This window comes from Equus przewalskii, chromosome 15 (assembly GCF_037783145.1).
Source record: "Equus przewalskii isolate Varuska chromosome 15, EquPr2, whole genome shotgun sequence".
Lineage (NCBI taxonomy): Eukaryota > Metazoa > Chordata > Mammalia > Perissodactyla > Equidae > Equus > Equus przewalskii.
The window spans coordinates 48,140,377-48,164,908 of record NC_091845.1 but is presented as its reverse complement, the minus strand read 5'-3'; the positions used below and the strand labels follow the sequence as shown (position 1 = coordinate 48,164,908).

At 43.4% G+C, this 24,532-nt stretch overlaps 1 protein-coding gene across 7 annotated transcripts in view; it reads right to left on the bottom strand.

Moving 5' to 3' along the window:
• Positions 1 to 24,532, bottom strand: part of SCN10A (sodium voltage-gated channel alpha subunit 10) — a 110,488-nt gene that overhangs the window by 26,411 nt on the left and 59,545 nt on the right. For all 7 annotated transcript variants that reach the window (XM_070577222.1, XM_070577228.1, XM_070577224.1 and 4 more), the window contains 5 exons: positions 19,316 to 19,554; positions 16,388 to 16,561; positions 4,672 to 5,031; positions 2,698 to 3,144; positions 1,176 to 1,313 (listed from right to left, as the gene is read on the bottom strand). In XM_070577222.1, coding sequence (XP_070433323.1) covers positions 1,176 to 1,313; positions 2,698 to 3,144; positions 4,672 to 5,031; positions 16,388 to 16,561; positions 19,316 to 19,554 — 1,358 coding nt within the window. The remainder of the gene's footprint in view (positions 1 to 1,175; positions 1,314 to 2,697; positions 3,145 to 4,671; positions 5,032 to 16,387; positions 16,562 to 19,315; positions 19,555 to 24,532) is intronic.

The window sequence follows — 24,532 nt, the reverse complement described above, 5'->3', positions numbered from 1 at the left end:
GGTCCCCATCTGTCACTGTCAGGCCCCTCCCTGCCTGGCCAGGGTTGTGGACAAAAAAACAAAAACAAAAATAAAACCAATACCCAGCAGTGGTGTGCTGAAAACATTGAGTAGAAAAAACTAGCCAGGGGAGCCCTTAGCATCTCAGCGGGAAAAACGACATCCACGTGTAGAAGGTAGCAACCCTCACCCAGCCAGAACCAAGCGGCTCGTGTTTACTCAGGGCCCCCAAATCCCATCTCAGCCCACCCTCTTATCTTACCCTGCTGGGGTCAGCCTGGCCCAGGGGCACACAGCCAGTAGCTGACATTCCTCAGGCTGAAGGGCTTGATAACTTGGGGATGAATGATGTCTCCCTTATCTTTGCCCAGCCCAGTGCCTGTTCCAGTGTCAGCGCTGAGTGGCTAGGTGTGAAGTGAAATCCCTGAGTTTCATACAGCGCTATTAAAGACGCTAAATCTTTACAGACACCTCTTTCCCTACAGCTTGTTTTCTTTAAAGGTTTGTAATGAAACCACCAAGTTTATTTTTACCTCTATAAGACATTCCTAAACCCTGATTCTTGTTCCTGCTCCGTCTGCGTAAGGCTGTCAGGACACCACTCACTACAGACAGCCTCTCCAGAGCACCAGAATGTTTTTGGTTTGAGAAAATGATGCCGACAAAAGAAAGCCGGGGGTGCGGGTCACAGAGAAGACTTCCTCAACCACGGGCCACACCCACTTTCATCTGCGGGCTTGGAAAGATACTTAACTCTCCCTGTGCAACGTCTTTTGTTTCCTTTTTTCTTGGCTGTCATTTTCTGGGCATTTATTCCATTTCAGGCAGGAGCTAAACACTTGACAAACAGCATCTCATTTAAGCTTCCAAAGAATCCTAACAGGTAGGCATTACCATTCAGTTTCACAGATGAAGACACCGAGGCTCAGAGAGGTGGAGCAACTGGTCCTCGGCGCCGCCCCGCCCCCCCCCCCCCCCCCCCCCAGCTTGTGGAACCTCACTCTTCCCGCTGAAATCACACTGACTGGCCCAGAGGTTAGGAGGGACTTTGAAAATTCCCAGAAGGAGACATGAGGTTATGCGATAGTCTGGAGACCCCCTCCTCCAGCTCCCACAGTCGCAGGGGACAGTGTCCGGCAGGCTGTTCAACCTCTCTAGCAAGCTCACATACCCACCTCTGCAGTGGCCTGAGCAGCAGCCTCGTCTTTCCACTTCTCACCCAGGTAGGGAGCCAGGTCCTCAGAGGACATTCCAGAGCCTGGGCTCCTGGGTGCCAGGTGGTCCTCACACTGCCCGACTTGCTGCAACTGCTCCTGAAAGTGAGAGGAGGTCCCAGCTGGGTCCCTGTGCCCACCCACAGCTGGCCACTTCTAAATTTGAAGAGATCTTGTACTTCATGGTCTGCCAGAGCTGAGGACCTAATATATGCAACTAATACACATTTATATATGCACACATACACACACTTGTGTGAAGTGAGTACGGAGATGCTATGGCCAGATAGATGTTTAACTCTTGGCTGCATTATGTATGAACTGTGTGACCTTAGGCAAGTTATTTAACCTCTCTGATCTTCATTTTTCCCATCTGCAAAATTGAGAAGGTAAGATCAACTTCATTTGGTTATTTTGATGACTGAATATGTTGATGCTTGTAAAACACTTTGCATGAAGTACTTGGCTCAATAGACATTAGCCATGACCATTATTACTTGTCTAGAGGTCACACTGGTAGCGGACTTGGCCATCTGGAGTCCTCCGAGAATCCCAAAGTAACTAAAAATGCCTGTGAGTGGAGACAGCCGTCACAGAGTTCATGTCCTTTACTCTGGGGATGGTGACGCTCTGCCCTAGGCTGTCACCCAGACAAAGGCATGTAAAATATGGCAGCTGATAACAGCAGCTGCTGGAACACAAGAGAAGTGACAGCTGCAGGGGACGAAGGCTATGGAAGAACTACAGACTCAAAGCACAGCTGTCTGAGGCCACTTAGTGGCCTGGCCAGCGGCCCTGTGTGTCCCCAGGCCCCACAGGAATCCCTGCCTTCCCACATTGTGCAGAAGCGCGTGCCCCGAGTCATTGAGAAGAGGTTAACGAGGGTTGATCTACGAGCTCAAGGTAGTAGGGAACTGTGCAAAATGTTTACAAATATATATTACCAAAAGGCTTAAGTGTGCTTTAAATTCTTTGGTGTCAAAAGGAACAGGTGTCATTTTCCTGCGACAACCCTGTCAGGAAAAGCTGGATAAATGAGTCACATAATGATCAGGACTCCTTAGGCTTCTGGTGAAGATTAGACCGGCCTTGCTCTTGGACAACATCCTGTTCTTAAAGGAATCTCATTAGCATCTCAGCACAGAGCCTGGTTTGGGCGGATGAAGGGCAGCTGTGTGAAAGACAATCCAGGCACCTCAAAGTGGCCTGAGGTGCACACGCCACCCCTGCGCCCTGCCTGCTTAGGGGAATTCTGATTTTTTCTTCCAGGCTCTGCCCAGATGCTGCCTCCTCTGGAAAGCCTGGCATGGCTTATGCTTCCTCACGTCAAGGGCTCCTCTGCCTGGCTTTCCCAGGGCTCTTCAAGGCTGTGCCAGCCCTGATGTTGGAAAACCTCTTATCATAATTTCCCTTCTGCTCCCGATCCCTCCAGCCCTGAGACCCCTCCCTGCTTCCTGTGGCTGTCCCATGGGACAACTCTCACCTGCCCTTGGGGGCTCGCTTCCTCCCCGGAGCTCCGAGCATCCTCCTCACCATCCTCCTCCAAGTCCTCCAGGTCAGATTCACCCTCGGCAATGGGCACAGAGACCCACACATTAGGATTGGTGATGAAGTCACTGTGGTCATCCCTGGGGCCTGTGAGAGCCGGGACCCCTGCAGGGCTCCCCATGGCTGTGTTGGCAGCAATGTGGTTCTCGGCTTTGGGGCTGGACAGTGGGAGTTTCACCACGAGCTGGGGCTCTGCCTTGAACCGGGAGAGCAGGCAGGGCCTGCTGAAGAAGCTGCAAAGGGCCTTCCTGGTGCGACGGCCAAACGCCTGGATTCGTGCCAGGGCCGCCTGCAGGTTGTTCACCTCCCCGTCGTCCTCTGGGGCCGTGAGGTTGTCAGCGCTGAAGGAGTTCAGCAGCAGGGCAATGAACAAGTTGAGCACCTGGAGAGGAAAATTAGAACAGGAAGATCCCTCAGTCACTGAGCTGAGCCCCCATGGCCCAGGAGGCTGACAGCTGGGTACCAGGACGGCCACACCTGGGCTTCCCCCTGCCTTCCCAGGATGCTTTCCCTCTTGGGGGAATGGGCATTCTGAGAGTAATTGGGAGGAGCCTTGAGGATGTCCCAAGTGTCCTGCCTCATGTGGACAAGGCCTGGAAGCACATTCTCCCCCAGAGAGGAGGATCACCCCTGCTGAGTGAAGGGACATTCAGGGACAATATATAAGAGCAGACAGGGCCTGCCCTAGGACCAGCCTCATGTGCCAAAGCCCTGGGTTCACTCTGGAATGCTGGGCACATCTCCTCACTGCTTCCAACTTCACGTTCTTCACCTGTAAGGAGGAAATGGGGACTCCCGACCTTTTGGAGTGGTTGTGAAGAGGACATGACACGAGGGATGTAAAATTGCTCAGAGAGGCAGACTTCCTGCCTGAGGCTTAGGGGCCCTTGTGGCTCTGCAGGGATGGGGAGCTCAGCCTGGAAGAGAGGAGCTTTGGCCAGCCTGCCACTTGGGGATGCGGACAGAAGGTGTCTCTGGCTCAGGGAACCTGGTGGGAAAGACTTCTGAAGAGTCTGGATTTGTGTTTTCATCCCTTTCTTGGTTTAGCTTTCTCTTGTCTGTAAAAACTTTTATGGGAAAAGAATCTAAATTGGGTGACTTCCAGGGCAATGAGAAGGGGTCTCCTAGAAGACAGGCAGGCAGTGCTGGGAGACCAAGGGCACCCAGAATTGCTGTGGGTGGAGACAAGCTGAGGGCAAGGAGCCTGGCTGGGACAGAGAAGGAGTGCTGGGCCAACTGGCAGGAGGGGCTCCAGAAGGGCTCCCCCCAAACCTTGGAGTGGATTCTGTTATTGTCATTGTGGGCTGGATGTTGTGCATGACCCAGCTTCTCTCTTTCATCTTGTCCCATTGTGCATGCCCTCCTGCTGCTAGCTAGGACCTGTGTAGCTTGGAGAAATCAGTCAGCTCTTACTCCCTTGAAGGAAAATATCTTCAAAGACCCCCTGGAACGGGGAAGGAAATTTTTCCTTCAACAACTAACAGCTAGCATTTATTGAGTTCCTGCCATAGCCCAGACACTGCACTGGGCAATTTGCATATGTCATCTCCTGTAATTTAATTCTTGCAGTAAGCCCATGAGTAAGCACTATCTGCTTGATTTGAAGGAAATTAAAGCTCGGAGAAACTGTCTCTTGCACTGGGTCACCCAGCTTTACTAGTGGTGGAGCTGGGATTCTAAACCAGGTGTTTCCTTCTCTGTCCTATGTGCTCACTCTAGCAAGTCAGGATGCCTCCCAGGGGACAGTTCTTATAATGTAGCCCTCATGACTTTGAAAAGGTTGAAGATGTTTCAGTCAGGGAGGTACAATGTGGGCATAAAAATGTGCCGTGACAGAGTCGTTTAGGATAACCCAGGAGTCTCCTCCATTGCCCCGAAAACAGTGCTCCCGGTGAGGGTCAGCACTCACCACCAGGTTCCCCAGCAGCATCACCGACAGGAAAAGGATGAGGCATATGGATTTCTGGCCGACTTCCATGCAGGCCCACATGTTCTCAATCCACTCTCCACAGAGGATGCGGAAGACGATAAGGAAGGAGTGGAAGAAGTCATACATGTGCCAGCGTGGCCATTCCTCATTGGGTGCAGAGATAATGTGCCTCTTGTCACAGTAGCTGTCCCCGAGGAGCTGCTTGCCAACCAGAGCGAAGACAAAGACAATAATGGCCAGGATGATAGTGAGGTTCCCCAGAGCCCCCACTGAGTTTCCGATGATCTTGATGAGCGTGTTTAAGGTTGGCCAGGACTTGGCCAGCTTGAAGACCCGCAGCTGCAGAGAAACAGAATGTGTTTGGTCCTGGTGGCTGTTCTATCATCTTTCATCTCAAGTCCTGGCCAGAAAGCAAAGGTCTGGGAAAAGCACAAGCAGCTCATTCCACTATTTTGGGGTGCTCCCTGGAAGCTGCTTGCAGAGACCTTCCTTCCTGTGTCCTCAGTTAGCCAGAAATATGACCAGTCCTCTATGGTCCCTACATATCAGTGTGCTTCACTGATTGTGGCAAAGTCAGGGGTCTTACTCTAGGCCGATGGTCTTGCCACATGTACTCTGCTCTGTAGCCACAGGCATCCTGAATGTGGGCCTATGCTTTGTGGGATGGAGCTGACAAATATGCAAGAACAGTCCACTTTTGAGCCAAGAGAGGCTAGTCTCCTGCAGCGGGGCCATGGCCCCTGCATTTGAGAGGTACTGGCTACTCGCCTGTTGGGGCATTTCTCATCTCGGGGCTGTGGACACCATCTGTTGCCCCCACCAGCTCTGAAATGGTAGGTATCTGTGATTTTATGGACTCAGCATTCATATGTTTATTTAATTGACCAACCAAACTGCCCATCTTATTGAACACCAGCCATGTATGTACGTGACACCGTGCTAGCCTGTGAGGTGTATGGAGAGAGGTATGTGGACTCCTGCCCTCGTGGACTAATGGTTTAGTTACAGAGACAAGGCAAAGACCCAAAAAGTCTTCATTGTAAACTCAAATGTGCTAAGTCCTACAAGACAGTGAAAGCACCGTGTACGAAGATGTATAAACACTTAAAAAATACATTTGTATGGTTCTCCAATTTGTTAGAAAGAAATGTCTGGGCTTGGCTGTCATGGGGTGTTTATGAAGCACCTGCTAAGAGCCAGGCTCTGCCCTAGGTGCCAGGCTGCCCTGCTGAGCAGAACAGAGCAGTGACAGTTCTGGCTCCCACACAGCAGTGAGTAAGTCCTCAGGGAGGAGGTTTAATGCTCTTATACAGGAAGTTCCACATCTGCTTCTCCATGTGATGGGGGGGTCCATGTTCACTTTAAACCTAATCTGGAACTCATTCTCCTCATACTGGAAGCAGAGCTTAAAACACCAGTTCTGTGGGGCTGGACAGAGGCAGCTGACAACACAAATAAAAACCAAGTGTTAATCACTGGACAGAGCCCTTTTGTGGAGAATATTGGGAGAAGGCAGTTTCCTTAGCAACGTGATTGATAAAAGTTTCCATCCTCACAGTAGACTCTGGATAAGTGCAAGAGCAGAGGCTGGAGTAGGGCCCTGACACAGGATCACAGCCACCCACCACGCCACAGAGCCTGTGGGGTGCAACTGGAGACAGTGAGGGTCACTTGAGGGACACTTGAGCAAAAAGACCAGGCGCTGCCTCTTGCCTTAATTGCACTTGGCTAACAATTTCCACTGGTTCCGGTGGGGTGGGAGGGGGAGAGTTTAGAAATGACTATTAGAATCCCCTTAGATAGCAGTTTGTTGTCCGTAATTAAGCTTATGTTAAACTGTAAACAAATTGTGTATAATTCTCATTAGAGGGCATGAATGGAGTCGTTCTCTATTAATTCTTTTGTTGTCTTTATAAAGGGTAAGAAAACAGGATCCCTCTACTTGCTGTTCCAGAGATGTCTGGGGTTGGAGGCCCCTACTGTTAGTCAGTCAGTCAACATACTCTTACAGAGTTTCTGCTGCTGGGCTGTGGTGTCCCAAACAACATGACTGACTCTTGCTGATGCCTAGAATGAGTGGTCCCCCATCCAGTTGTTCTCTGTAGTTTTTCCCAGCTTAGCATTACATTAAAGGAATTTCTTCATATTATCACATAATATTTATAAACTATTGCTTTTAATAGCTGCTGAATATTCCTTCACATTTAATTAACCATTTCTCTCGTTAATCTCATAATTAATATAAAAATTTCTATTTAGAGGGAAAAAAGACTGGCAGGAAATAAACCAAGTTGGTAACATGGATATATTTTGTATAGAAATATATCCAAATATTTCTAATCTTCGAGTCAAACTTTTCTATATTTTTCAACTTACTTTAATGAGGTTGCTTTACTTTTAGAATAGAATGAAAGGTAAGTCTAATATCCATCCTCTACTGGGAGGTCACCACTTGGTGATGACGTGGGCTTTGCACTTGTAAAAACTATCAGAAGACAGGATAATATGGTAGACTACATTGGGCCCTCCTTGGCTTCCTCTTTCCATCAAAAAATTACTAAACGTGCTGAATGACAAAATCTTAAGTGTATCGATAATCTGTCAATAAAGTAATTCTTCAGTAAAAAGCTAAATAAATATGGGAATTCAGAGATATAAACAGATTACTGAAGCTAGCTTTTTCTCTGAAGACATTTGCAAACTTGGGTGAGTCTGAGCATAGGTTTTAATGGTCTCATGAGGCCTGGGGAGCAGGAAACACAGCCCAGGGCCTGGCTAAGGTAGAGAGTCTAACAGGAATTTCTCCCCCCATTAGGACTAGATTCCAAAGAGCCAAACCCTCCATGTGAGGACAAACTAGAAATAAACCCAGGAGAAAGCAAGGAAAAGTAAATGTGTAGTGCCAGACACCAGGCAGAGGGGGCAAAAATTGATACCGAGAATTTGAAACCCCGAAGTGGTGCTTACATAGGACTTTAGCAGGAACTCACACTTCCTAGGTATTTCAAGCTGAGGCTTTGATTTAGAGCAATCCTACAAAGTGCCCTCCAGGAGTCAACATAAACACCCTCTGAAGGAACCAACCTGCATCCCGGGTCTCAAAGCATCCCCCTCAAAGGGCCTAAGAGTTGCAGTAAAAAACAAACGAGTACAGAAATAATGAGGCACCACGAGTGAGGGAGATCCAGAAGAAACCAGAGATGTGGAAACAGCCATTCCATTTCTTCAGGTAATAAAATTATTAGCCATGGATGACAGTATAATTAGATACAATATGCTTAAAGAAATAAAATACAGACTTGAACGTGTGTGCGGAGAACAAGAAACTATAAATAATAATCAAGAAGTTTTGAAAGATAACTAAATGAAACTTCTAGAAATGAAAATATAACACAACATCAAAAACTCCATGGAAGAGTTTCACACCAGATTTGGGGCAGTGATTAGTGGTTCAGAAGAAACTGTCCAGAATGCAGCCCAGAGAGATATAAGATAGAAAATATCAAAATGATGCAAAAGACGTGGAGGATAGAGTGAGAGAGTTTAACATACATCTAATTAAAATCCAGAAGGAGAAGAAATAGAAGGTAGTGGAGCCTATATTTGTCCAGATAATGTCTTGGAATTTTCCAGAACTGAAGAGAATCAAAAATCTACAGATTGAAGAAGATTGGTGAATCCTAAGCATTACTAATAACAAGAAAACCAGACCTACACACATGATAATGAGATTGCAGAACACAAAAGACAGAGAGAACTTTTTAAAAGCATCCAGAGAGACAGGAACAACAGTTGAATTGGAAGCTGACTGCTCATCAGAAACAACAGAGGCCAGAACACTGTGGAATAATATCTTCAATGAATTGAGGTCAAAGAATTATCAACTAGAATTTTATGTCCATAAGAAATACCTCTCAAAGACAAGGGCAAACTGAATGGCAAATTTCAGATAAACAAAACTGAGAGAGGTGACTGCCAGAAGGCACTCACTAAAAGAAATTCTAAAGGTGTGCTTCAGGCAGAAGGAAAGTGAACCCAGAAAGAAGATATTATATGAAGAATGTATGAAGAGCAAGAACATGCTAAGGATGGGAATGAGTCTAAACGAACGTTGAATGGATACGGCAATAATGTCTCCTGGGGATGGATACGGCAATAATGTCTCCTGGGGTAGGGCAGAGACTGGCTATATGGTCACCACTCGCTTTTGCTCCTCTCAGCCACAAAAGGAGACCACTTTCCAGCTCTCCTTGCATACAGTTGAGGTTATGTTATTAGATTCTGGCTGATGGAATAGAGATGGAGACAAAACTAATGTATACTACTTGCAGGCATAGCCATCAAACACCACGCGCTTTCTCTTCCCCTCCGGTGGCCACCATAGAGCCCAGCCATTGTAGACAGTGACTTCACACCATCCTGGATCCCTGAGTCACTACCTGGAGCAGACACTCCAGGAGAGCTTCCCAACCAGCTTTGAACATGCTGTGAAACATAAACCTCTATTATGTTAACTCACAGATTTAGAGATTGTCACTTCAACTAGGCATACTTATCTTGAGTAATGTAGAAATTGATACCTTGAAAAGAGCTTTTGCCCTTTCAAAAACATTGAATGTGTGACCCTGGCCTAGTGATCATGTGATGGACGACAAGGAAACGGACATAGGAAGGCTTGGAAAGTGTTGATCTCTGTTGCAGTGGCAAAACTATTACCTGCAAAAATGCTGGGGCAGGTCATGAGCCTCCTGAGCCAGCAGTCCTAGGGGAAGCTTTTCTAAAACAGAACCTTAGCATTGTGCCAGTTAGAATTGTTTATGTCTGTTCAGATGTAATAAGAAAGAGATTAGCTCAGGGGATGTTTGGCTGATTAATAAGAAACAAAAGGAAACAGAATCCAGAAGTTTAGAGGCTTGAAGTTTTAGGAAAGTACACTGCTTTGGATCTTAAACAGTAAACGACAGGATTAAGTCTTTAAGGGTTGAAGACCAGTTAAGTTTTTCAATGAAATGAAGTAAATCCTAGCAAAGATTGTATTAATGGTGTAGCCACCATTTGCGAGCCACCAGTTGAGAGAGACAGGCGTGGGGACAAGAAAGCAAAAAAAAAAAATAAAGTGAAATTGAGAGCCGTGTCAAAGAAAGTACCATGGGTGTGTGGGATGCAGAGTGGTCTGAAGCCGTGTAAGTTTTGAAGAAATTATATTACAAAAGAAACCGTGAGCCCTGACTGAAAAAACCATTGACTGTTTACAACTTAAAACAAGCCTTGGCCATCTTTCCACAGGGAGGAGGCAGGCTTTGAAGGTTATACCGAGGCAAAGTCACTTCTTGAGGAGTCACACCTACGGCTGACTGGTTTGCATCAGACTATGACGTGAGTGAGAAATAAGTCTTTATTGGGTTAAGCTACTCAGTTTTAGGGCTTGTTTGTACAACAGATAGAATTGTTTATCATTGATTAAGTCATATAGCTTTTTAAAAACAAGATAAAATGAAAATACGTAAAGTAATAGTAAGTTGGGAAGGGGTAATTGGAATGAAAAGTTGTCCTGGAAAGTAAAGATTTTAGCTAACTTTTGGCTTTGATTAAGTTAACTACTCATTCTGTAATTTCTAAGTTAACTACTCAAAAAATAAAAATAGAGGTTCCCAAAGCAATAAAGGCGGGAAATGGTACAAGGGAAAAAACAGTCCAAAATAAATCAAGAAGAGAAAGAGAGCAAAAATAGTAGGGCAGATGAAGGAAATAGAAAACCCAAAATATAATGATAGATATACATCCAAATATATCAATATTCACAGTAAAATAAGTCGACCAAATGCTTTAGTTAAATGATCATGATTTGGATTGTTGTAACTGAATAAAAACCCAAAATCTATATGCTATTTATAAGAGATATATAAAAACCCTGAAGATACATAAAGGCTGGAAGTAAAAGGATGGATAAAGATATGTCAGGCAAATTCTAAAAAAATTAAAACATGGATAGTAATACCAGGCAAAAAGATTTTTAAGGGGCTGACCCAGGGGCATAGTGGTTTAGTTTGCACACTCTACTTTGTCAGCCTGGGATTCGTGGGTTTGGATCCTGGGCGTGGACCTACATACCACTCATCAAGCCATGCTGTGGCACTGTCCCATATACAAAATAGAGGAAGATTGGTACAGATGTTAGCTCAGGGCCAATTTTCCTCACCAAAAGAAAGAAAAGAAAAAAGAGATTTTTAAGGCAAAAAGCATTTCTAGGGATAAAGAAGATCAATTTTTACTGATAAAGGTTTCACTTTACTGGGAAGATATAAAACTTAAAATATGTATGCATTTAATAACGCAGCCTCAAGATAGAACCATAAAGAGGAACAGATCATGCCATAATCATAGTGGGAGATATTTTTATACATTACCCTCTCAGTAATTGCTAGAACAAGCAGACAAAAATAAGCAGGGATATAGAATATTTGGACCACACGATGAACTGTCTCTACCCAATGGACATATGCGGAGTATTGCACCCTTCAACTGCAGAAGACACATTCTTTTCAAGTGCATAAGAAACGTTTTCAATATACTGAGCCAAGAGGAAATTACCAATAAATTTCAAAGCATTAAAATCATACAGTGTATGTTCTCTGACTATAATACAGTTAAGCCAGAACTCAATGGCATAAAGATAACTAGAAATACCACGTATGTTTTGAAATTAAGAACCATGCTTCTAATTAACCTTTGAGTCAAAGAATAAATCAAATTTGAAATTAGGAAATATTTAGAACCAAACAATAAGGAAAGTTCTACATATTAAAGCAGTTCTTAGAAGGAAACTGAGGTCTTAAATGAATATATTGGAAAAGAAAATAGGTTGAAAATTCCATCTTAAGAAGCTGGAAAAGAATAAAATATGTAGAACAGAGGATAAGTAAGGTAAGTAAGATAAGATGCAGGATTAATTGAAGTAGCAAACATTAATGAAGTAGAGAGGATCAACAAGCTAAAAGTCGGTTCGTTGAAAAGACTAATTAAATTGACCATCTTTGGCAAGACTAATAAAAAAATGAGAGAAAGCACAAATCACTACTTTTAAAGAAAGAAAAAGGTAACATAAGTCCAGGTGATAGAGACCCTTCAAAGATAATAGCATAGCACACACAACTTTCTGCTGATAAACTTCCAACTTTAGATAAGAAGGAAAATTTTTAGAAAAATACAACTTACCAAAACCAATTTGAGAAATAGGAAACCTGACTATTTCCAGAGCCATTAAAAAAATTAAATCAGTAATGAAAAATCTTGACCTCCAGATTGTTTCATTAGTGAATTCTACCAAACCCATAAGGAACAAATAATTCCAATCTTACCCAAAGATTGAGTGTAGGAGAGAGAAATATTCCTCACCTCTTTTTATGGAGATGAGATAACCTTGATACCTAGACACTAAAGCCTGTCAAGGACAGTGCGAGTAAGAAACTCACAGGCCAACTATTACTTATCAATATGGATGCAAAGATTTTAAGTACATTATTAGCAAACTAAATCTTCTAATATATAAAACATCTATCAAGATCAAGTTGGGTTTATCAAAGAATACAAAGTTGATTTAACATTAGAAAATCAATTAATATAATTCACCACTTCAACAGATTAAAGAAGAAAATCATGTGATTGTCTTAACACAGAACAATTGTCTGATAAAATTCATCATTTCTTCGTGATAAATATTTTTAACAAAAGATAGCTTCCTAAACTGATGAAGTTTTTCTTTTAATCTCTAAAATAATCTGCCCTCAATATCGGACTTGATGAAATACTGAAAGCATTCTCTTTGAGATCAGGAAAATGGCATGGATGTCTACTATTAACGCTTCTTTCCAAAAGTGTGCTGGATGTCCTAATCAGAACAATAATGTAATAAAAAACCCAAAATAGTGTAAGAATTAGAAAAGAAGAAACAAAACTCATTATTTGCATATGATATGATTGTGTAAAAAATTTAAAAGATTATATAGATAAATCATTAGAATTAAATGAGAGATTTCTGGATACAAAAATATCAAATAGCAAAATGCTACAAAAAGAAAAAAAAAGACAGAAAAGGACATTAAAAAGAGATTTCGAGGCCAGCCCAGTGGTGTAGTGGCTAAATTCATGTGCTTCACTTTAGTGGTCTGGGATTCACAGGTTTGGATCCTGGGCGTGGACCTGCACACTACTCATCAAGCCATGCTGTGGTGGCATCCCACATACAAAATAGAGGAAGACTGGCACAGATGTTAGCTCAGGGCCAATCTTCCTCAAGCAAAAAGAGGAGGATGAGCAACAAATGTTAGCTCGGGCCAATCTTCCTCACACACACACACACAAAAGAGAGATTTCATTTAGAACAGCATAATGAACTAAGGAGTTTCTAGGAATAAATCTAACAAAAGATATGGAGAAAATCTTTTGTGGAGAAAATTATAAAACTTTATGGAGAAGTTATAAAACTATTGAAAGATTGAAATAATTGGAGAGTATGCTATTTTCATAGATTGGAAGGCTACATAGTGTGAGGGTATATTTCTTCCTAAATTGATCTGTAGATGATTGCAGCCCCAATAGAAAAAGATAACAGCTTTGTTTGTATGCAGGAAGTTGATTTTAAAATGAATATGGAAGTGCAGGGGCCAAGATATTTTTGAGGAAATAAAACAAGGTGGGCGACATGCCTTATAGACACAGATTCAAGGCCAGTGCAGTAACTGAGACAGTGTAGTATTGGTCCAAGGACAGGCCAATGGATTAAAGGATCAAGGCCTTAAATGATAGGAAGAGAAAGAATGGTACTTTAAAAGAGAGGAAGAAGCAAGAATGAAGACACAGAATTGCCGTTTCTTCCTTCTTCCCTTTTTTTCTTTCTTTCTTCAATCAGTAAGTATTTATTGAGTTCCTACTATGTGCTGGGGCTCCTGCTAGGCCCTTGAGATAGAATGGTAAACAAGAAAGCTCTGTTGTTTTTCTCATGGAATATCAGAATAACAGTAAACTGTGGGGGAAAAGGTTAATTTGATGAGAGAATCCAACTGTAGAGAATGTGGTTGGGGAGGATCTTTCTGAGGGGGTGATGTGTGAGTTGAGCCAGGAAAGATGAGAATGAATGAGCTAAGTAAAGACTGGCGGAAAAGCATTCAAGGCAGAGGGAATAAACGTGCAAAGGCCTGGAGGCAGGAACAGTTCTGTTACATGTGAGGACAAGAAAGGAGGCCACTCTGGCTGGAGCAAAATGGGCAAGAGGAGATGTTTGGAGAAGCAGGCAGGCCCTGACTATGCAGAACTTTGTAGACCATCACGGGGACTCTGGATTTTTTCCTCACAGCGATGAGAAACCACTGAAGAGTTGTAAGAAATGCACCACACGAATGCAAGATGCTAATAATCGGAGAAACTGTGTATGTGTGTGTGTGTGTGTGGGGGGGGGTAATATGGGAATTCTCTGTACTATCTGCTCAGTTTTTCTAATAAATATAAAGCTGTTCTAAAAAATAAAGCCTCCTAATAAAAAATATGAAACTGATGTCTGGGCTGAGTGAATTTTCTGTGGTAATGTTCACAGCTCAGGTGCAGACATGGCAGAGGGAAATATTGGCTTCAATTCCATGTTAGGGTTTTGCCAAACACAAAAGTGTGAAGCGGCAGAGAGGAAAGGTGGTTGAGTCTGTTTTCAAGGGCATCATAATATTGGTGGACCGTGAAATCTAAGGCAGGTAACGAGGGAGGTGGAGATGATGGAGGCGGAGGACCAAATGATGCCAAGAAAGTGTGGGGCTGGTGGCCGAGGCGTTGTGAGTCAATCAGGATCAGGACGGGGGCATAGGGGAGACACCTGGAGAATTCTGTAGGCCCAGGCTGTGGAGTAAAACTGCCTATTTTTGGTTGTTTGAGACTGCTGGCTTCATGGAATCCCAACAAAAGTAGCACATAGACTTTAAAACACCAAGCTTGTGTTTTCCAAAGTATTCCAAAAATGTTCATATTTTATTAGGAAACTAACTTCGGGCCCTCCCAGGGCACAGGGAGGATAGAATAGTGCATGGATGGTTTCTGATGACCACTAGCTTAGGGACCCGCCTCTTGTCCTCATTTTCTAGGTGCTTAGAGAAATCTGTCCATCTGAAAGTGTGATCTAATTCTGATCTTCTCAGGTTTCCAGGTTATGCATCAGGAGCTCTGCAGGCTCGCTCTGCCCTCTCCTCCACAGGATGGTGAGAGCACCATCCTCTCAGGCAGAGGTCGTAAACCAATGGCGCATGGCACAAATGCATCCAGGAACATGTTTTGTTTGCCTTTAGAGTCCTTCGTATAAAATTGGATTCGTAGCCAATATTAAAAATATTCACATAAAGATCTACATTTCTGTTTCTTGTGAAAAATTGGAAACTATGGCAATAATGGACAAAATCACCTCTTTGGCTTAAGTCATGCTGATTTCTGTGTCTATGCCCCTCCCTGGAGTTGTCCTCCCTGTTGGCTCTGCCCAGGCAGGACCGAGTCGTCCCTGTCTGTTTCCATGGGACAAATATCCAGGGCCAATATCTCTCCCTTGCTAGTTTGATTTCATTGCCCACCTGGTTCCTTTAGGGTTTGAGTTTGCCACCGCGATGCGAGTAAATCAAGTCCAGGAGCTCAGTGCCATTTCGCTGGCTCCCCCAAGAGGGCCCCAAGCAGACCTTCTGGCCTAGAAGAGGACTTGGTGAGATTGCCAGGCATGCTTTCCTTCATCTCTCTCTGAAGCAAGACACAGGGCCCCCTGTTGGCACTGAGAGAATACTGAGAACAAGGGGCTCATGCTAAGAAGCCACACGATTTCTTCAAGCCTCTTGTCTACTCCCAAGGGTCGGTGAGGTGCCATGCTTCCTCCAGATGGCCTGGGGAACTGCAGGACCCCAGTTATCTCAGACTGTCCTCTTGGGAATCTGACAAATCTGATAGATATGGCTCTCATAAGAGCGGGTGACCTGTGGGTAGCGGGGCACTAGCAACTTGAATAGGGGACTCCTCCTGTAAAGGGTGTCCCGGAGCTGAGTTTGGAGAAGAGCCAGGACATGAGGGTACTTGGAGGCAGTTTTTGAGGTGCACAAGACATTGGGGCTGTGATTCGGGGCACCAGGAATCAGGATGACCTCCTTGAGGCAAGAGAATCTGGGACGCTGGAGTCAGGCAACCTGGCTTTGAGATGCAGGTCGCTCGGCAGCTGGGAGACTTCAGGTCACCATCTAACCACTCTGTGTCTCAGTTTTCCTCCTCTATTCATGGGGATAAAACAACTCTCTCCCAGGGTCATCATAAGCATGAAATGAGATATGTTTTGTCAGGGGTTTAGCACTGTGCCCGACACATTGTCAGTGCTCAAGAAACAGTAGCTGCTATGATTAGTGTTGTTATTTTTATTTGAAAGAGAACAGGAGCATGCTGGGAAGTCCCTTGTTGATGCAGGTGAGGGGACCCAGGCTCAGAGAGGAGAAGGCATGCTTCTACGGTAAGTAAGTGGAAAGCTCCAAGACTCCAGCTCCCAGGAGCCATGCCCTGCCCCCCTCCCATAGGGATAAGAAAGGAAGAAGGAGCTGGCTGGCCGGGTCTCCAAAAGACAGTGTCTGTTTCCAGGAGTGAGCCTCCCTGGATGTGGGGGTGGTTTCCCCAAGTCACCAAGCGAAAACATTACCAGGCGAAAGGTCCGCAGCACTGACATGCTTCCCTTCTTGGCTGCGCCCAGCTCCATCAGGCTCACAGTGACGATGATGCAGTCAAAGATGTTCCACCTCTTCTGGAAGTAATAGTAGGGGTCCAAAGCAATGATTTTGAAGACCATTTCAGCAGTAAAAAACACAGTAAAGACCTGTGGGTGGAAAAAGGATCCATCTCAGCAGTGTCTGGGGGGAGGGGACAATGACAAATAGGACAGAAGGAAGATGTCTTGTGTATAAAACAGCACATCCTTTTATCTTGTTTTTATTCAGTTTCTATATTTTCCGTAGGCTCCTGAAGGATTATGGATGGGAACATTCATGTGGCCCATAGAGAAATCTCTGGACCAGTGCTCAGGGAATGTGCGTTAGAACCCATGGTTCAGTGTTTCCATATGAATGGCGGTAGAAGTGGAGTAAGTGGATAATCATTAGGATAATTCTCATATAATAGTGGAAATGAGAAGTCAGTCTGGTTCAGTAGCTTAAAAGCATGGATTGTGGAGCAGCACAGACCCAGATAAAAATTCCAGCTCAGCCATTTCCTGGCTTGTGTAAGGTTGGACAAGGAATGCGTCTTCTCTGTTCCTCAATTTCCTCATCTGCATAATGGGCATATAAAATGAGATGATGCCTATGCAGTTCTCAGCAAAGGTCCTGGCAGATAGTAATTCATTAATAAATAATAGCTATTAGCAAGAACAATGGGAATACAATGTCTCCAAGATTCTTTCAGCTCTGAGTGTCTCTAATTGTCTTAAACAGGATGGAAGTCTGACATTGAGAGAGGTCAGGAGCAGGCTCAGCCATGCAATAACCAGCAGGAGAGGGAGGCAGAGGAGGAAGAAAGCAAAGATCAGGGCCAGGCGCTTTTCTCTCATTTGCTCTCATCAAAGCCTCTGGCCAGCCTGGAAAACAGAGACGATTGCGTCCCTTTTACAGTCAAGGGACTGGCTGAGAGTTTAAGTGACTTGCCTATTGCCACAAGACTGCAACTGTGTAATTCAAAGAGCATCTACTGAGCGCCCGTTGTAGAGAAGCCCTGTGGTGTGGCAGGGGTTGGGGGTGAGGTCCTGTGCCCTAGAGAGACCTGAGTCAACTCTGGCTCCAGCTTCACCTGCTATGCCACCTCAGGCACGATACTTAACCTCTCTGAGTCTTAGTGCCTTCTTTTGGGCTGTGAGGGTGACTGATAACTTCATAGCATTGTTGTGATGCAGAGATAAGACTTATAAAGCCCCTAACTCATCATAAGCACCAAACAATGCCTGCCTTTCTTTCTAGAAAATGGCACTGTGCTCTTTCACAGGGGTAAAGTCCTTTTCTCTTTCTTGCCTCAACTTTTCCAAGGTAAAATCAGGGCGTGAGCTCAGAGGTCTCTTTCGTAAGGCTCTCTGTAGTCTATGCTGACTTCTTGGAGAATGAACTCTCCCTTCTCTTTCCATTTCCTCTTTGCAAATCAACTTTAAATAGAATGTGACTCTTAGGCTAGGGGCTGCCAAAACTAAGGCACGCTGGTTTCACAGTATTCCAGAACCTACTGGAATCTTTTTCACATCTCTGGATTTTCAGGGAGTGGGGAACTTTCTAAGGAAGAGTAGTCACATTTTCTGGGACCTCTCCTTCTACCTAAGTCTGCAGCCTACGAGAGGATTCAGAAGAGCTAGAGGGTCCCGGTGGACCTAGTGGGCCACCTTTTGCGGGGTGAACACTGGTGTGGAGGACCACATGGTATGGGGTGAACACATGGAGGCAAGACCCTGACCTTCCTAGGTTCTGCTTATCACTTGTGTGTGTGCATGTACACTCTCTCGTTCGCTCTTGTGCACATTCCCATACACCCACATACATACACATACATTCAACACGCAAACTCTCTCACACACATCAGCAGGTCCTGTGAGGGAGTTTAGCCCAGGAGTTGAGAAGTGTGAGCTCTGGAGCCAATTGGCCTAGGTTCAAATCTCGATGCTGCCACTTACTCACCTCTATGACCTTGGGCAAATTATTTAATCTCCTGTGCCTCAGTTTTTCCTTCTGAGAAATGGAATAACAATAATACCTACCAGGTACCTACTGAGGGTTGTTGTCAAAATAACAGTCTACCAGGGTTGTTGTGAAAATACAATGAGATAATCCATGAGAAGCATCTGAGACCAAATCTGGTTTTGAGTAAGTGTTCCAATAAAGTTGGCTACTGTTATTATCCCTGTGAGGGGTCACAGGTTGAGGACACTTGTTCTCCCTCTGAGTCAGATACTTTACTCGGCATGTAGTGAAATCCAGTATGGATTTTATCTTGTTTAAAGCAAATAATACTAAAAAATAATGGAGGAAAATTTAAAGTTGCATCATGTATAAGCCAGATACAAAAGAAGAGTTCTGACTCCCTGACGCTTTTGTTACAACAGCAACCAGGTCTCCATGTTCCCTCCCTCTCATTATCTTCCCCTTCCCCTCCCACTCTTTGTGCCCTTTGATGACAGCACTGAAAAACCACAGTCACTGTGTTTTGCGGTCATAAAAGCAATAAAACAGGAAGGAACTTGCAAGTCCATAGGTTGTCTTTAGTTGGGAAAGGGACAATTATCCTCATTTCAAGGTAGAGGCAGCTGAGATCTGGAGAATTCAAGTGGCTGTCCTAAGTCCTGTAAAGGGGAGCTAGATGCCCCTAGGTCATGGCTCTCTTGGTCCACTTCTCTGTGCTTGTTCATCCCAAAGCAATTCCCACCAAATCAGCCTGGTCCTCCAGACTTGACTTCCTGCACTCAATGTCCCTACCTCTCCTTCACTGCTCCTCTGCTCTCAGCTGGCTAGATCAACACTCTAACAAATGACGGCATGCTGTCACCCACCCAAAGCCCCCCAGCCATGACAGCGCAGGCGATGGCTGGCACTGCACTCACAATGTTGCCTATCTGGAGCATGGCTTCGAAGGTGGAACTCATGCCGTGGTGCTCCATGGCCATAAAGACGGTGTTCACCACGATGCACAAGGTGATGGTGAGCTCTGCAAAGGGGTCCGTCACAATCTCGAAGAGAAATGTCTTGAGCTTCACCCACGTGGGGCAGCACTCCCAGATCAGATACTTCTGAGCCAATCTGGTCAGGCAGGGTGGGCATCTCTGCTCAGACTCCTCGAGTTCTGCATCACAAGTGTGGTCAATGATAGCTGTTAGCCATGCATTGTCTCAGAGTCCCGTCCCATGGCCATCCCCTAGACCTTTCCATTACTAATAACTACCACCTCCAATCTCCACTTCAGCACCCCCTCTCTCTGATTTCCATTTTCTATTTGTTGAGCTCCTCCAGTTTAGCAAGTGCAATCCAATCTCTGTCCCGTTCAGTCCTCTAAACCATGGCCCCTACACTTTTTAACTGTCCATTGCCTATGTCTCAACTTACCCAGCTTAGGTTTCATGTCCACCCCTCTACATACTCCCTTGCAGATATCCTCAATTCCCTTGCCCCTCTCCCTCTTCATTGTACTTCTTGCAAAACCCCAGCCCTGAATAAACCCAAAGTGCAGACTGTACCCAACAAAGTGAACCTAGTTGGAAAAATATGCACCCACGCTGACTGGTCCCACCAGAGATTCATGAGTCCCAGCTTGTCACTGTCCAGAAATCCTGCCATGTTTCTCCATTTCAGTCCACTCCTTCAGTCTTCCAGGATAGCATCGTCTCCTCCTCTCTCCTCCAGCCTGTACCTCTCCTTCTCTAATCCTCACTCTCTGCTGATGAGCTCCCTTTGATTCCCTCAGAATACAGAATCACTCACTCAAGAACTTCCTCTTCTTCCTATCACTGAGTCTCCAATGAATCTCCAAGTCCATCCCCACGTTCCGCCTTGTGCCCTGCTTAGTGCCTGAGCTCGCTGGACTCCTCCCACCTGTGGAGGGGCCCCTCCGTCTCGCACCTCCTCAAAGCCTGTGTCCTCCCCCTTCTCTCCTCTCTGGGCCATTCCCATCAGCATGTGAACATGCTTTCATTATATCTCTACTTTTAAAAAGGTCTCCTTGGACCCTACGTTATCTATCGTGTACTGTCCCCTTAACAGCAAAATTCCCTGTAAGAGTTTTCTACACTTAACCATCGCCAGTTTCTCACTTCCTATTCCCTCCCCGATCCCTGGAATCAGGGCTTTACCCCTTCTAAATTCAAATCCTCAGTTTCCAGTCCTCGCCTTACTCTGTCTCTCAGAGCATTTAACAGAATTTATAATGCTCTCCTTGAAACCTTTTGTCTATCTGGCTTCTGGGACATCACAATCTCTTGGTTTTTCTCCTGTTTCAGTGACTGCTTCTTCTCTGTTTCTATTCCTGTCTCTGTCTTCCCTTCCAGCCTCTACATGTTGGAGAACTCAAGTATTCTTTCCTTAGTCTCTCTTTTTTTTCTCTCTCTAAACCATCTCTATGCTGATTCCCCTCAAATTATATGTCCACTTTCTGATCTCTTCCTTAAGCACCAGGTTCATCTCTCTAGCTGCTTCCATCAACTCCCCACTTGGATGTGTAACCGGGACCACCTCTGTGGAGGGCAACTGAGTAGCTTTAGGGCTGTCTATAAATTCCACTGTAACATATGCACCCTGCAGATAAATCCAGCCTATCTGGGCAAAAAGAGGTGATGTCCATCGTTTATAAGAATAATAAAAAAGGGAACAACGGGTAACGTACCTTATGAAAAAGGATGAGACAGATTTAGTTATGAAGATATTAAAAAAATCTGTGAAATGTGTGTGTGTGTGTATGTGTGTGCATGTGTGCTTATATATGTATAGAATATTGCTTGAAGGACACAAGAGAAACTGGTGGAGCACACTGGAGCCTGAGGAGCAAGGAGGATCTTTGGTGGAATGGAGACATAGTTTTCATTGTACACACATTTGTAGTATTTTTTTTTCAATGCCAGCCTAATCTTTTTTTTTTAAAGGTTGGCACCTGAGCTGACTGACAACTGTTACCAATCATTTTTTTTCCTTTATTTTCTTTTTTCTCTTTTTTTCTTTTCTTTTCCTTCTTATTCTCCCCAAAGCCCCCCAGTACATAGTTGTATGTTCTAGTTGTGAGTGCCTCTGGTTGTGCTATGTGGGACGCCACCTCAGCGTGGCCTGACGAGTGGTGCCATGTCTGCGCCCAGGATCTGAACCGGTGAAACCCTGGGCCACTGAAGTGGAGTGCATGAACTTAACCACTCAGCCACGGGGCCAGCCCCTCATTTGTAGTATTTGAATACTTTTTTTACTACATGCATTTTAAAAAAAAAATGAGTTTATAGAAATAAATATATGCTCCAAAATTCTGCTGTTTCTTTTTCCCATAGATAATTTAAAAATTTATATGTAGCCAAATTTGTCAGTGCTGTTCTTTATGTTTCTTGCTTTCATGCCTTTTAAACAAAGCCTTTCTCACTGTGAGATTTAGAAAAATCTATCCATGTTTCTTCTAGTTCTTTTGTAGTTTTGCTTTTTTCATTTAAAATTTTGGTGCATCTGGAGTTTATTTTGAGTATGGAGTAAGATATTGATCCAGTTTATTGTTTGGAACCTCTGGTTATTTATATTAACACTATTTATTGCATAATACCTCATTTTCCAAAGGATTTGAAATTTCATTTTGGTCACAAGTTATTTCCGTATGTTTTCATATACACTTGTGCCCATTTCTCTTCCATAGATCAGACTGTTTATTTTTACTATCACATTGTTTTAATGACTTACTGTGGATTTATAATCTTTAAAACATTTGGTCAAATAAAGTAGAAAAATGAGAAAAATAATCATGGCTCATATCACAGACAAAATACTAATTTCATTAATAAATAAGAACTCTTAAAAATCAGGGAGAAAAAGACCAATCCAACAGAAAAAGGATCAGATAGTTTCCAAAAAGAAAATTCAAATGGTTTATAAATATTTGAAAAGATTGCCAACAATACTCAAAATAAGAGAAATGCAAAACAAGACTGTACTAAGATATTATTTTCACTGATCAGATTTGCAAAGATAAAACAGTCTGGTAATTGTGTTTGGGAGGGTGTGGGTTGAAAGGCAATATCGTCTATTGCTTGGGTGGGTGAAAATTGGTACATTTATGCAAAGCATCCATCATGTTTCAAAATTAAAAATGCATATCCCTTTTGACAAAGCAATTTCCCTTCAAGGTGTTTAACCTATAGTTAAATTTGTGCATGTAGAAAGTGATGTATTGGCTGCGGAGTTTGCTTCCCATCAAGAGCGGAATGGTTAAATAAATTATGGTACATCCATACAATGTAATACTAACTGTTATTGGAAAGCATAAGGATATTTACGTAGAATGATTTTCAAAATACATTAACTGAATAAACTGTGGTACAGAATAACATATGTGATATGCTACCATTTCCAAAGAAGGAAAGGCTATAGACTTTTGATTGAACGTATGTAGAGTATTTTTGGAAAGAAACACAAAACAGCTGGTTTGAGTATTGTTTCTGGGGAGGGGAACTGAGTGGACAAAGGGATATTTCTTTTTTATATATGCCCTTTTTTATATGCCCTTTTGTATCTTTTAAATTCTGTATAATGTATTGCCTATTCAAACAAAAATGTTCTAAACAAAAATTTGATAAAGAGAGTCTATTTAAAAACAAGAGAGAGAAGGTCTATTTAAAATAGTGGAGCAAAAAATGTACTGACCTTTCTACTTCCAGGAATCAACAAAGCTGTCAAGGAGACTGAGAAATAGAAATGCAAACTCTTGGCAATGATTTTTTGGATTTGACACCAAAAGCAAAGGCAACAAAAGCAAAAATAAACAAGTAGGACTATATCAATCTAAAAAGCTTCTGCACAGCAAAGGAAATCATCAACAAAATGAAAAGTCAACTTACTGAATGGAAGAAAATATTTGCAAATCATGTATCTAACAAGGGGTTAATATCCAAAATATTTAAAGAACTCACATATCTCAATAGCAGAAAACCAAATAATCTGATTTAAAAATAGGCAGAGGAACTGAACAGACATTTTTTCCAAAGGGAAGACATACAAATGGCCAATAGGTACATGAAAAGGTCTTCAGCATCACTAACCATCAGGGAGATGTAGATCCAAACCACGTCACACTTGTTAGAATGGCTATTACAAAAAAGACAACGAATGAGTGTTGCCAAGGATGTGGAGAAAAGAGAACCCTTGTGCATCGTGGATACGAATGTAAATTGGTGCAGCCACTGCAGAAAACAGTATGGAGGTTCCTCAAAAGTTAAAAATAGAACTATCATATGATCCAGCAATCCTAATTCTGGATATGCATCCAAAGGAAATGAAAATAGGATCTCAAAGAGATATCTGCACTCCTGTGTTTATTGCAGCATTATTCACAGTAGCCAAGATACGGAAACAACCTAAGTGTCCATCAATGGATAAATGGATAAAGAAGATGTGGTACATATATTTATACACAAGAGAATATTATTCAGTCATGAGAAGGAGGGAAATCTTGGTGTTTGCCCTCAACCTTGAGGGCTTGATGCTAAGTAAAATAAGCCAGACAGAGAAAGACAAATACCGATACTGCATGGCATCACATATATGTGGAATCTAAAAAAAAAGTTGAACTCATAGAAACAGAGAGTAGAAATGTGGTTGTTAGGGGTTGTTAGGAATGTGGAGAGTTGGGAAAATGGGGAGAGGTTGGTAAAATGATACAAACTTTCAGGCAAAGATGAATAGGTATGAGGATCTAATATGGTGACTATAGCTGATAACACTGTGTAACTGAAATTTGCTAGGAGGGCAGAACTTAAGTGTTCTCACCAAAAAGAAAAAAAAAGATAAATACATGAGGTGATGATTATATTAATAACTAGATGGGGGAATCCTTTCACAATGTATATGTAAATCAAATAATCACAATGTACTCTTTAAATATCTTACAATTTTGCCCATTATATCTTAATAAAACTGAAAAAAAATCTTGTCAATTAAAAAAAGAAAAGGATGCGTTACCCCTTCTACTTTCTGAAAGCACCAAAGGTATCAAGGAGACTGAGGAAGAGAAACGCAAACTCTACTTTTGCTCAAACCAGGTAACATCTGTAAACTCAAATCATAAGTGATGTGCAAAGGCTTTCATA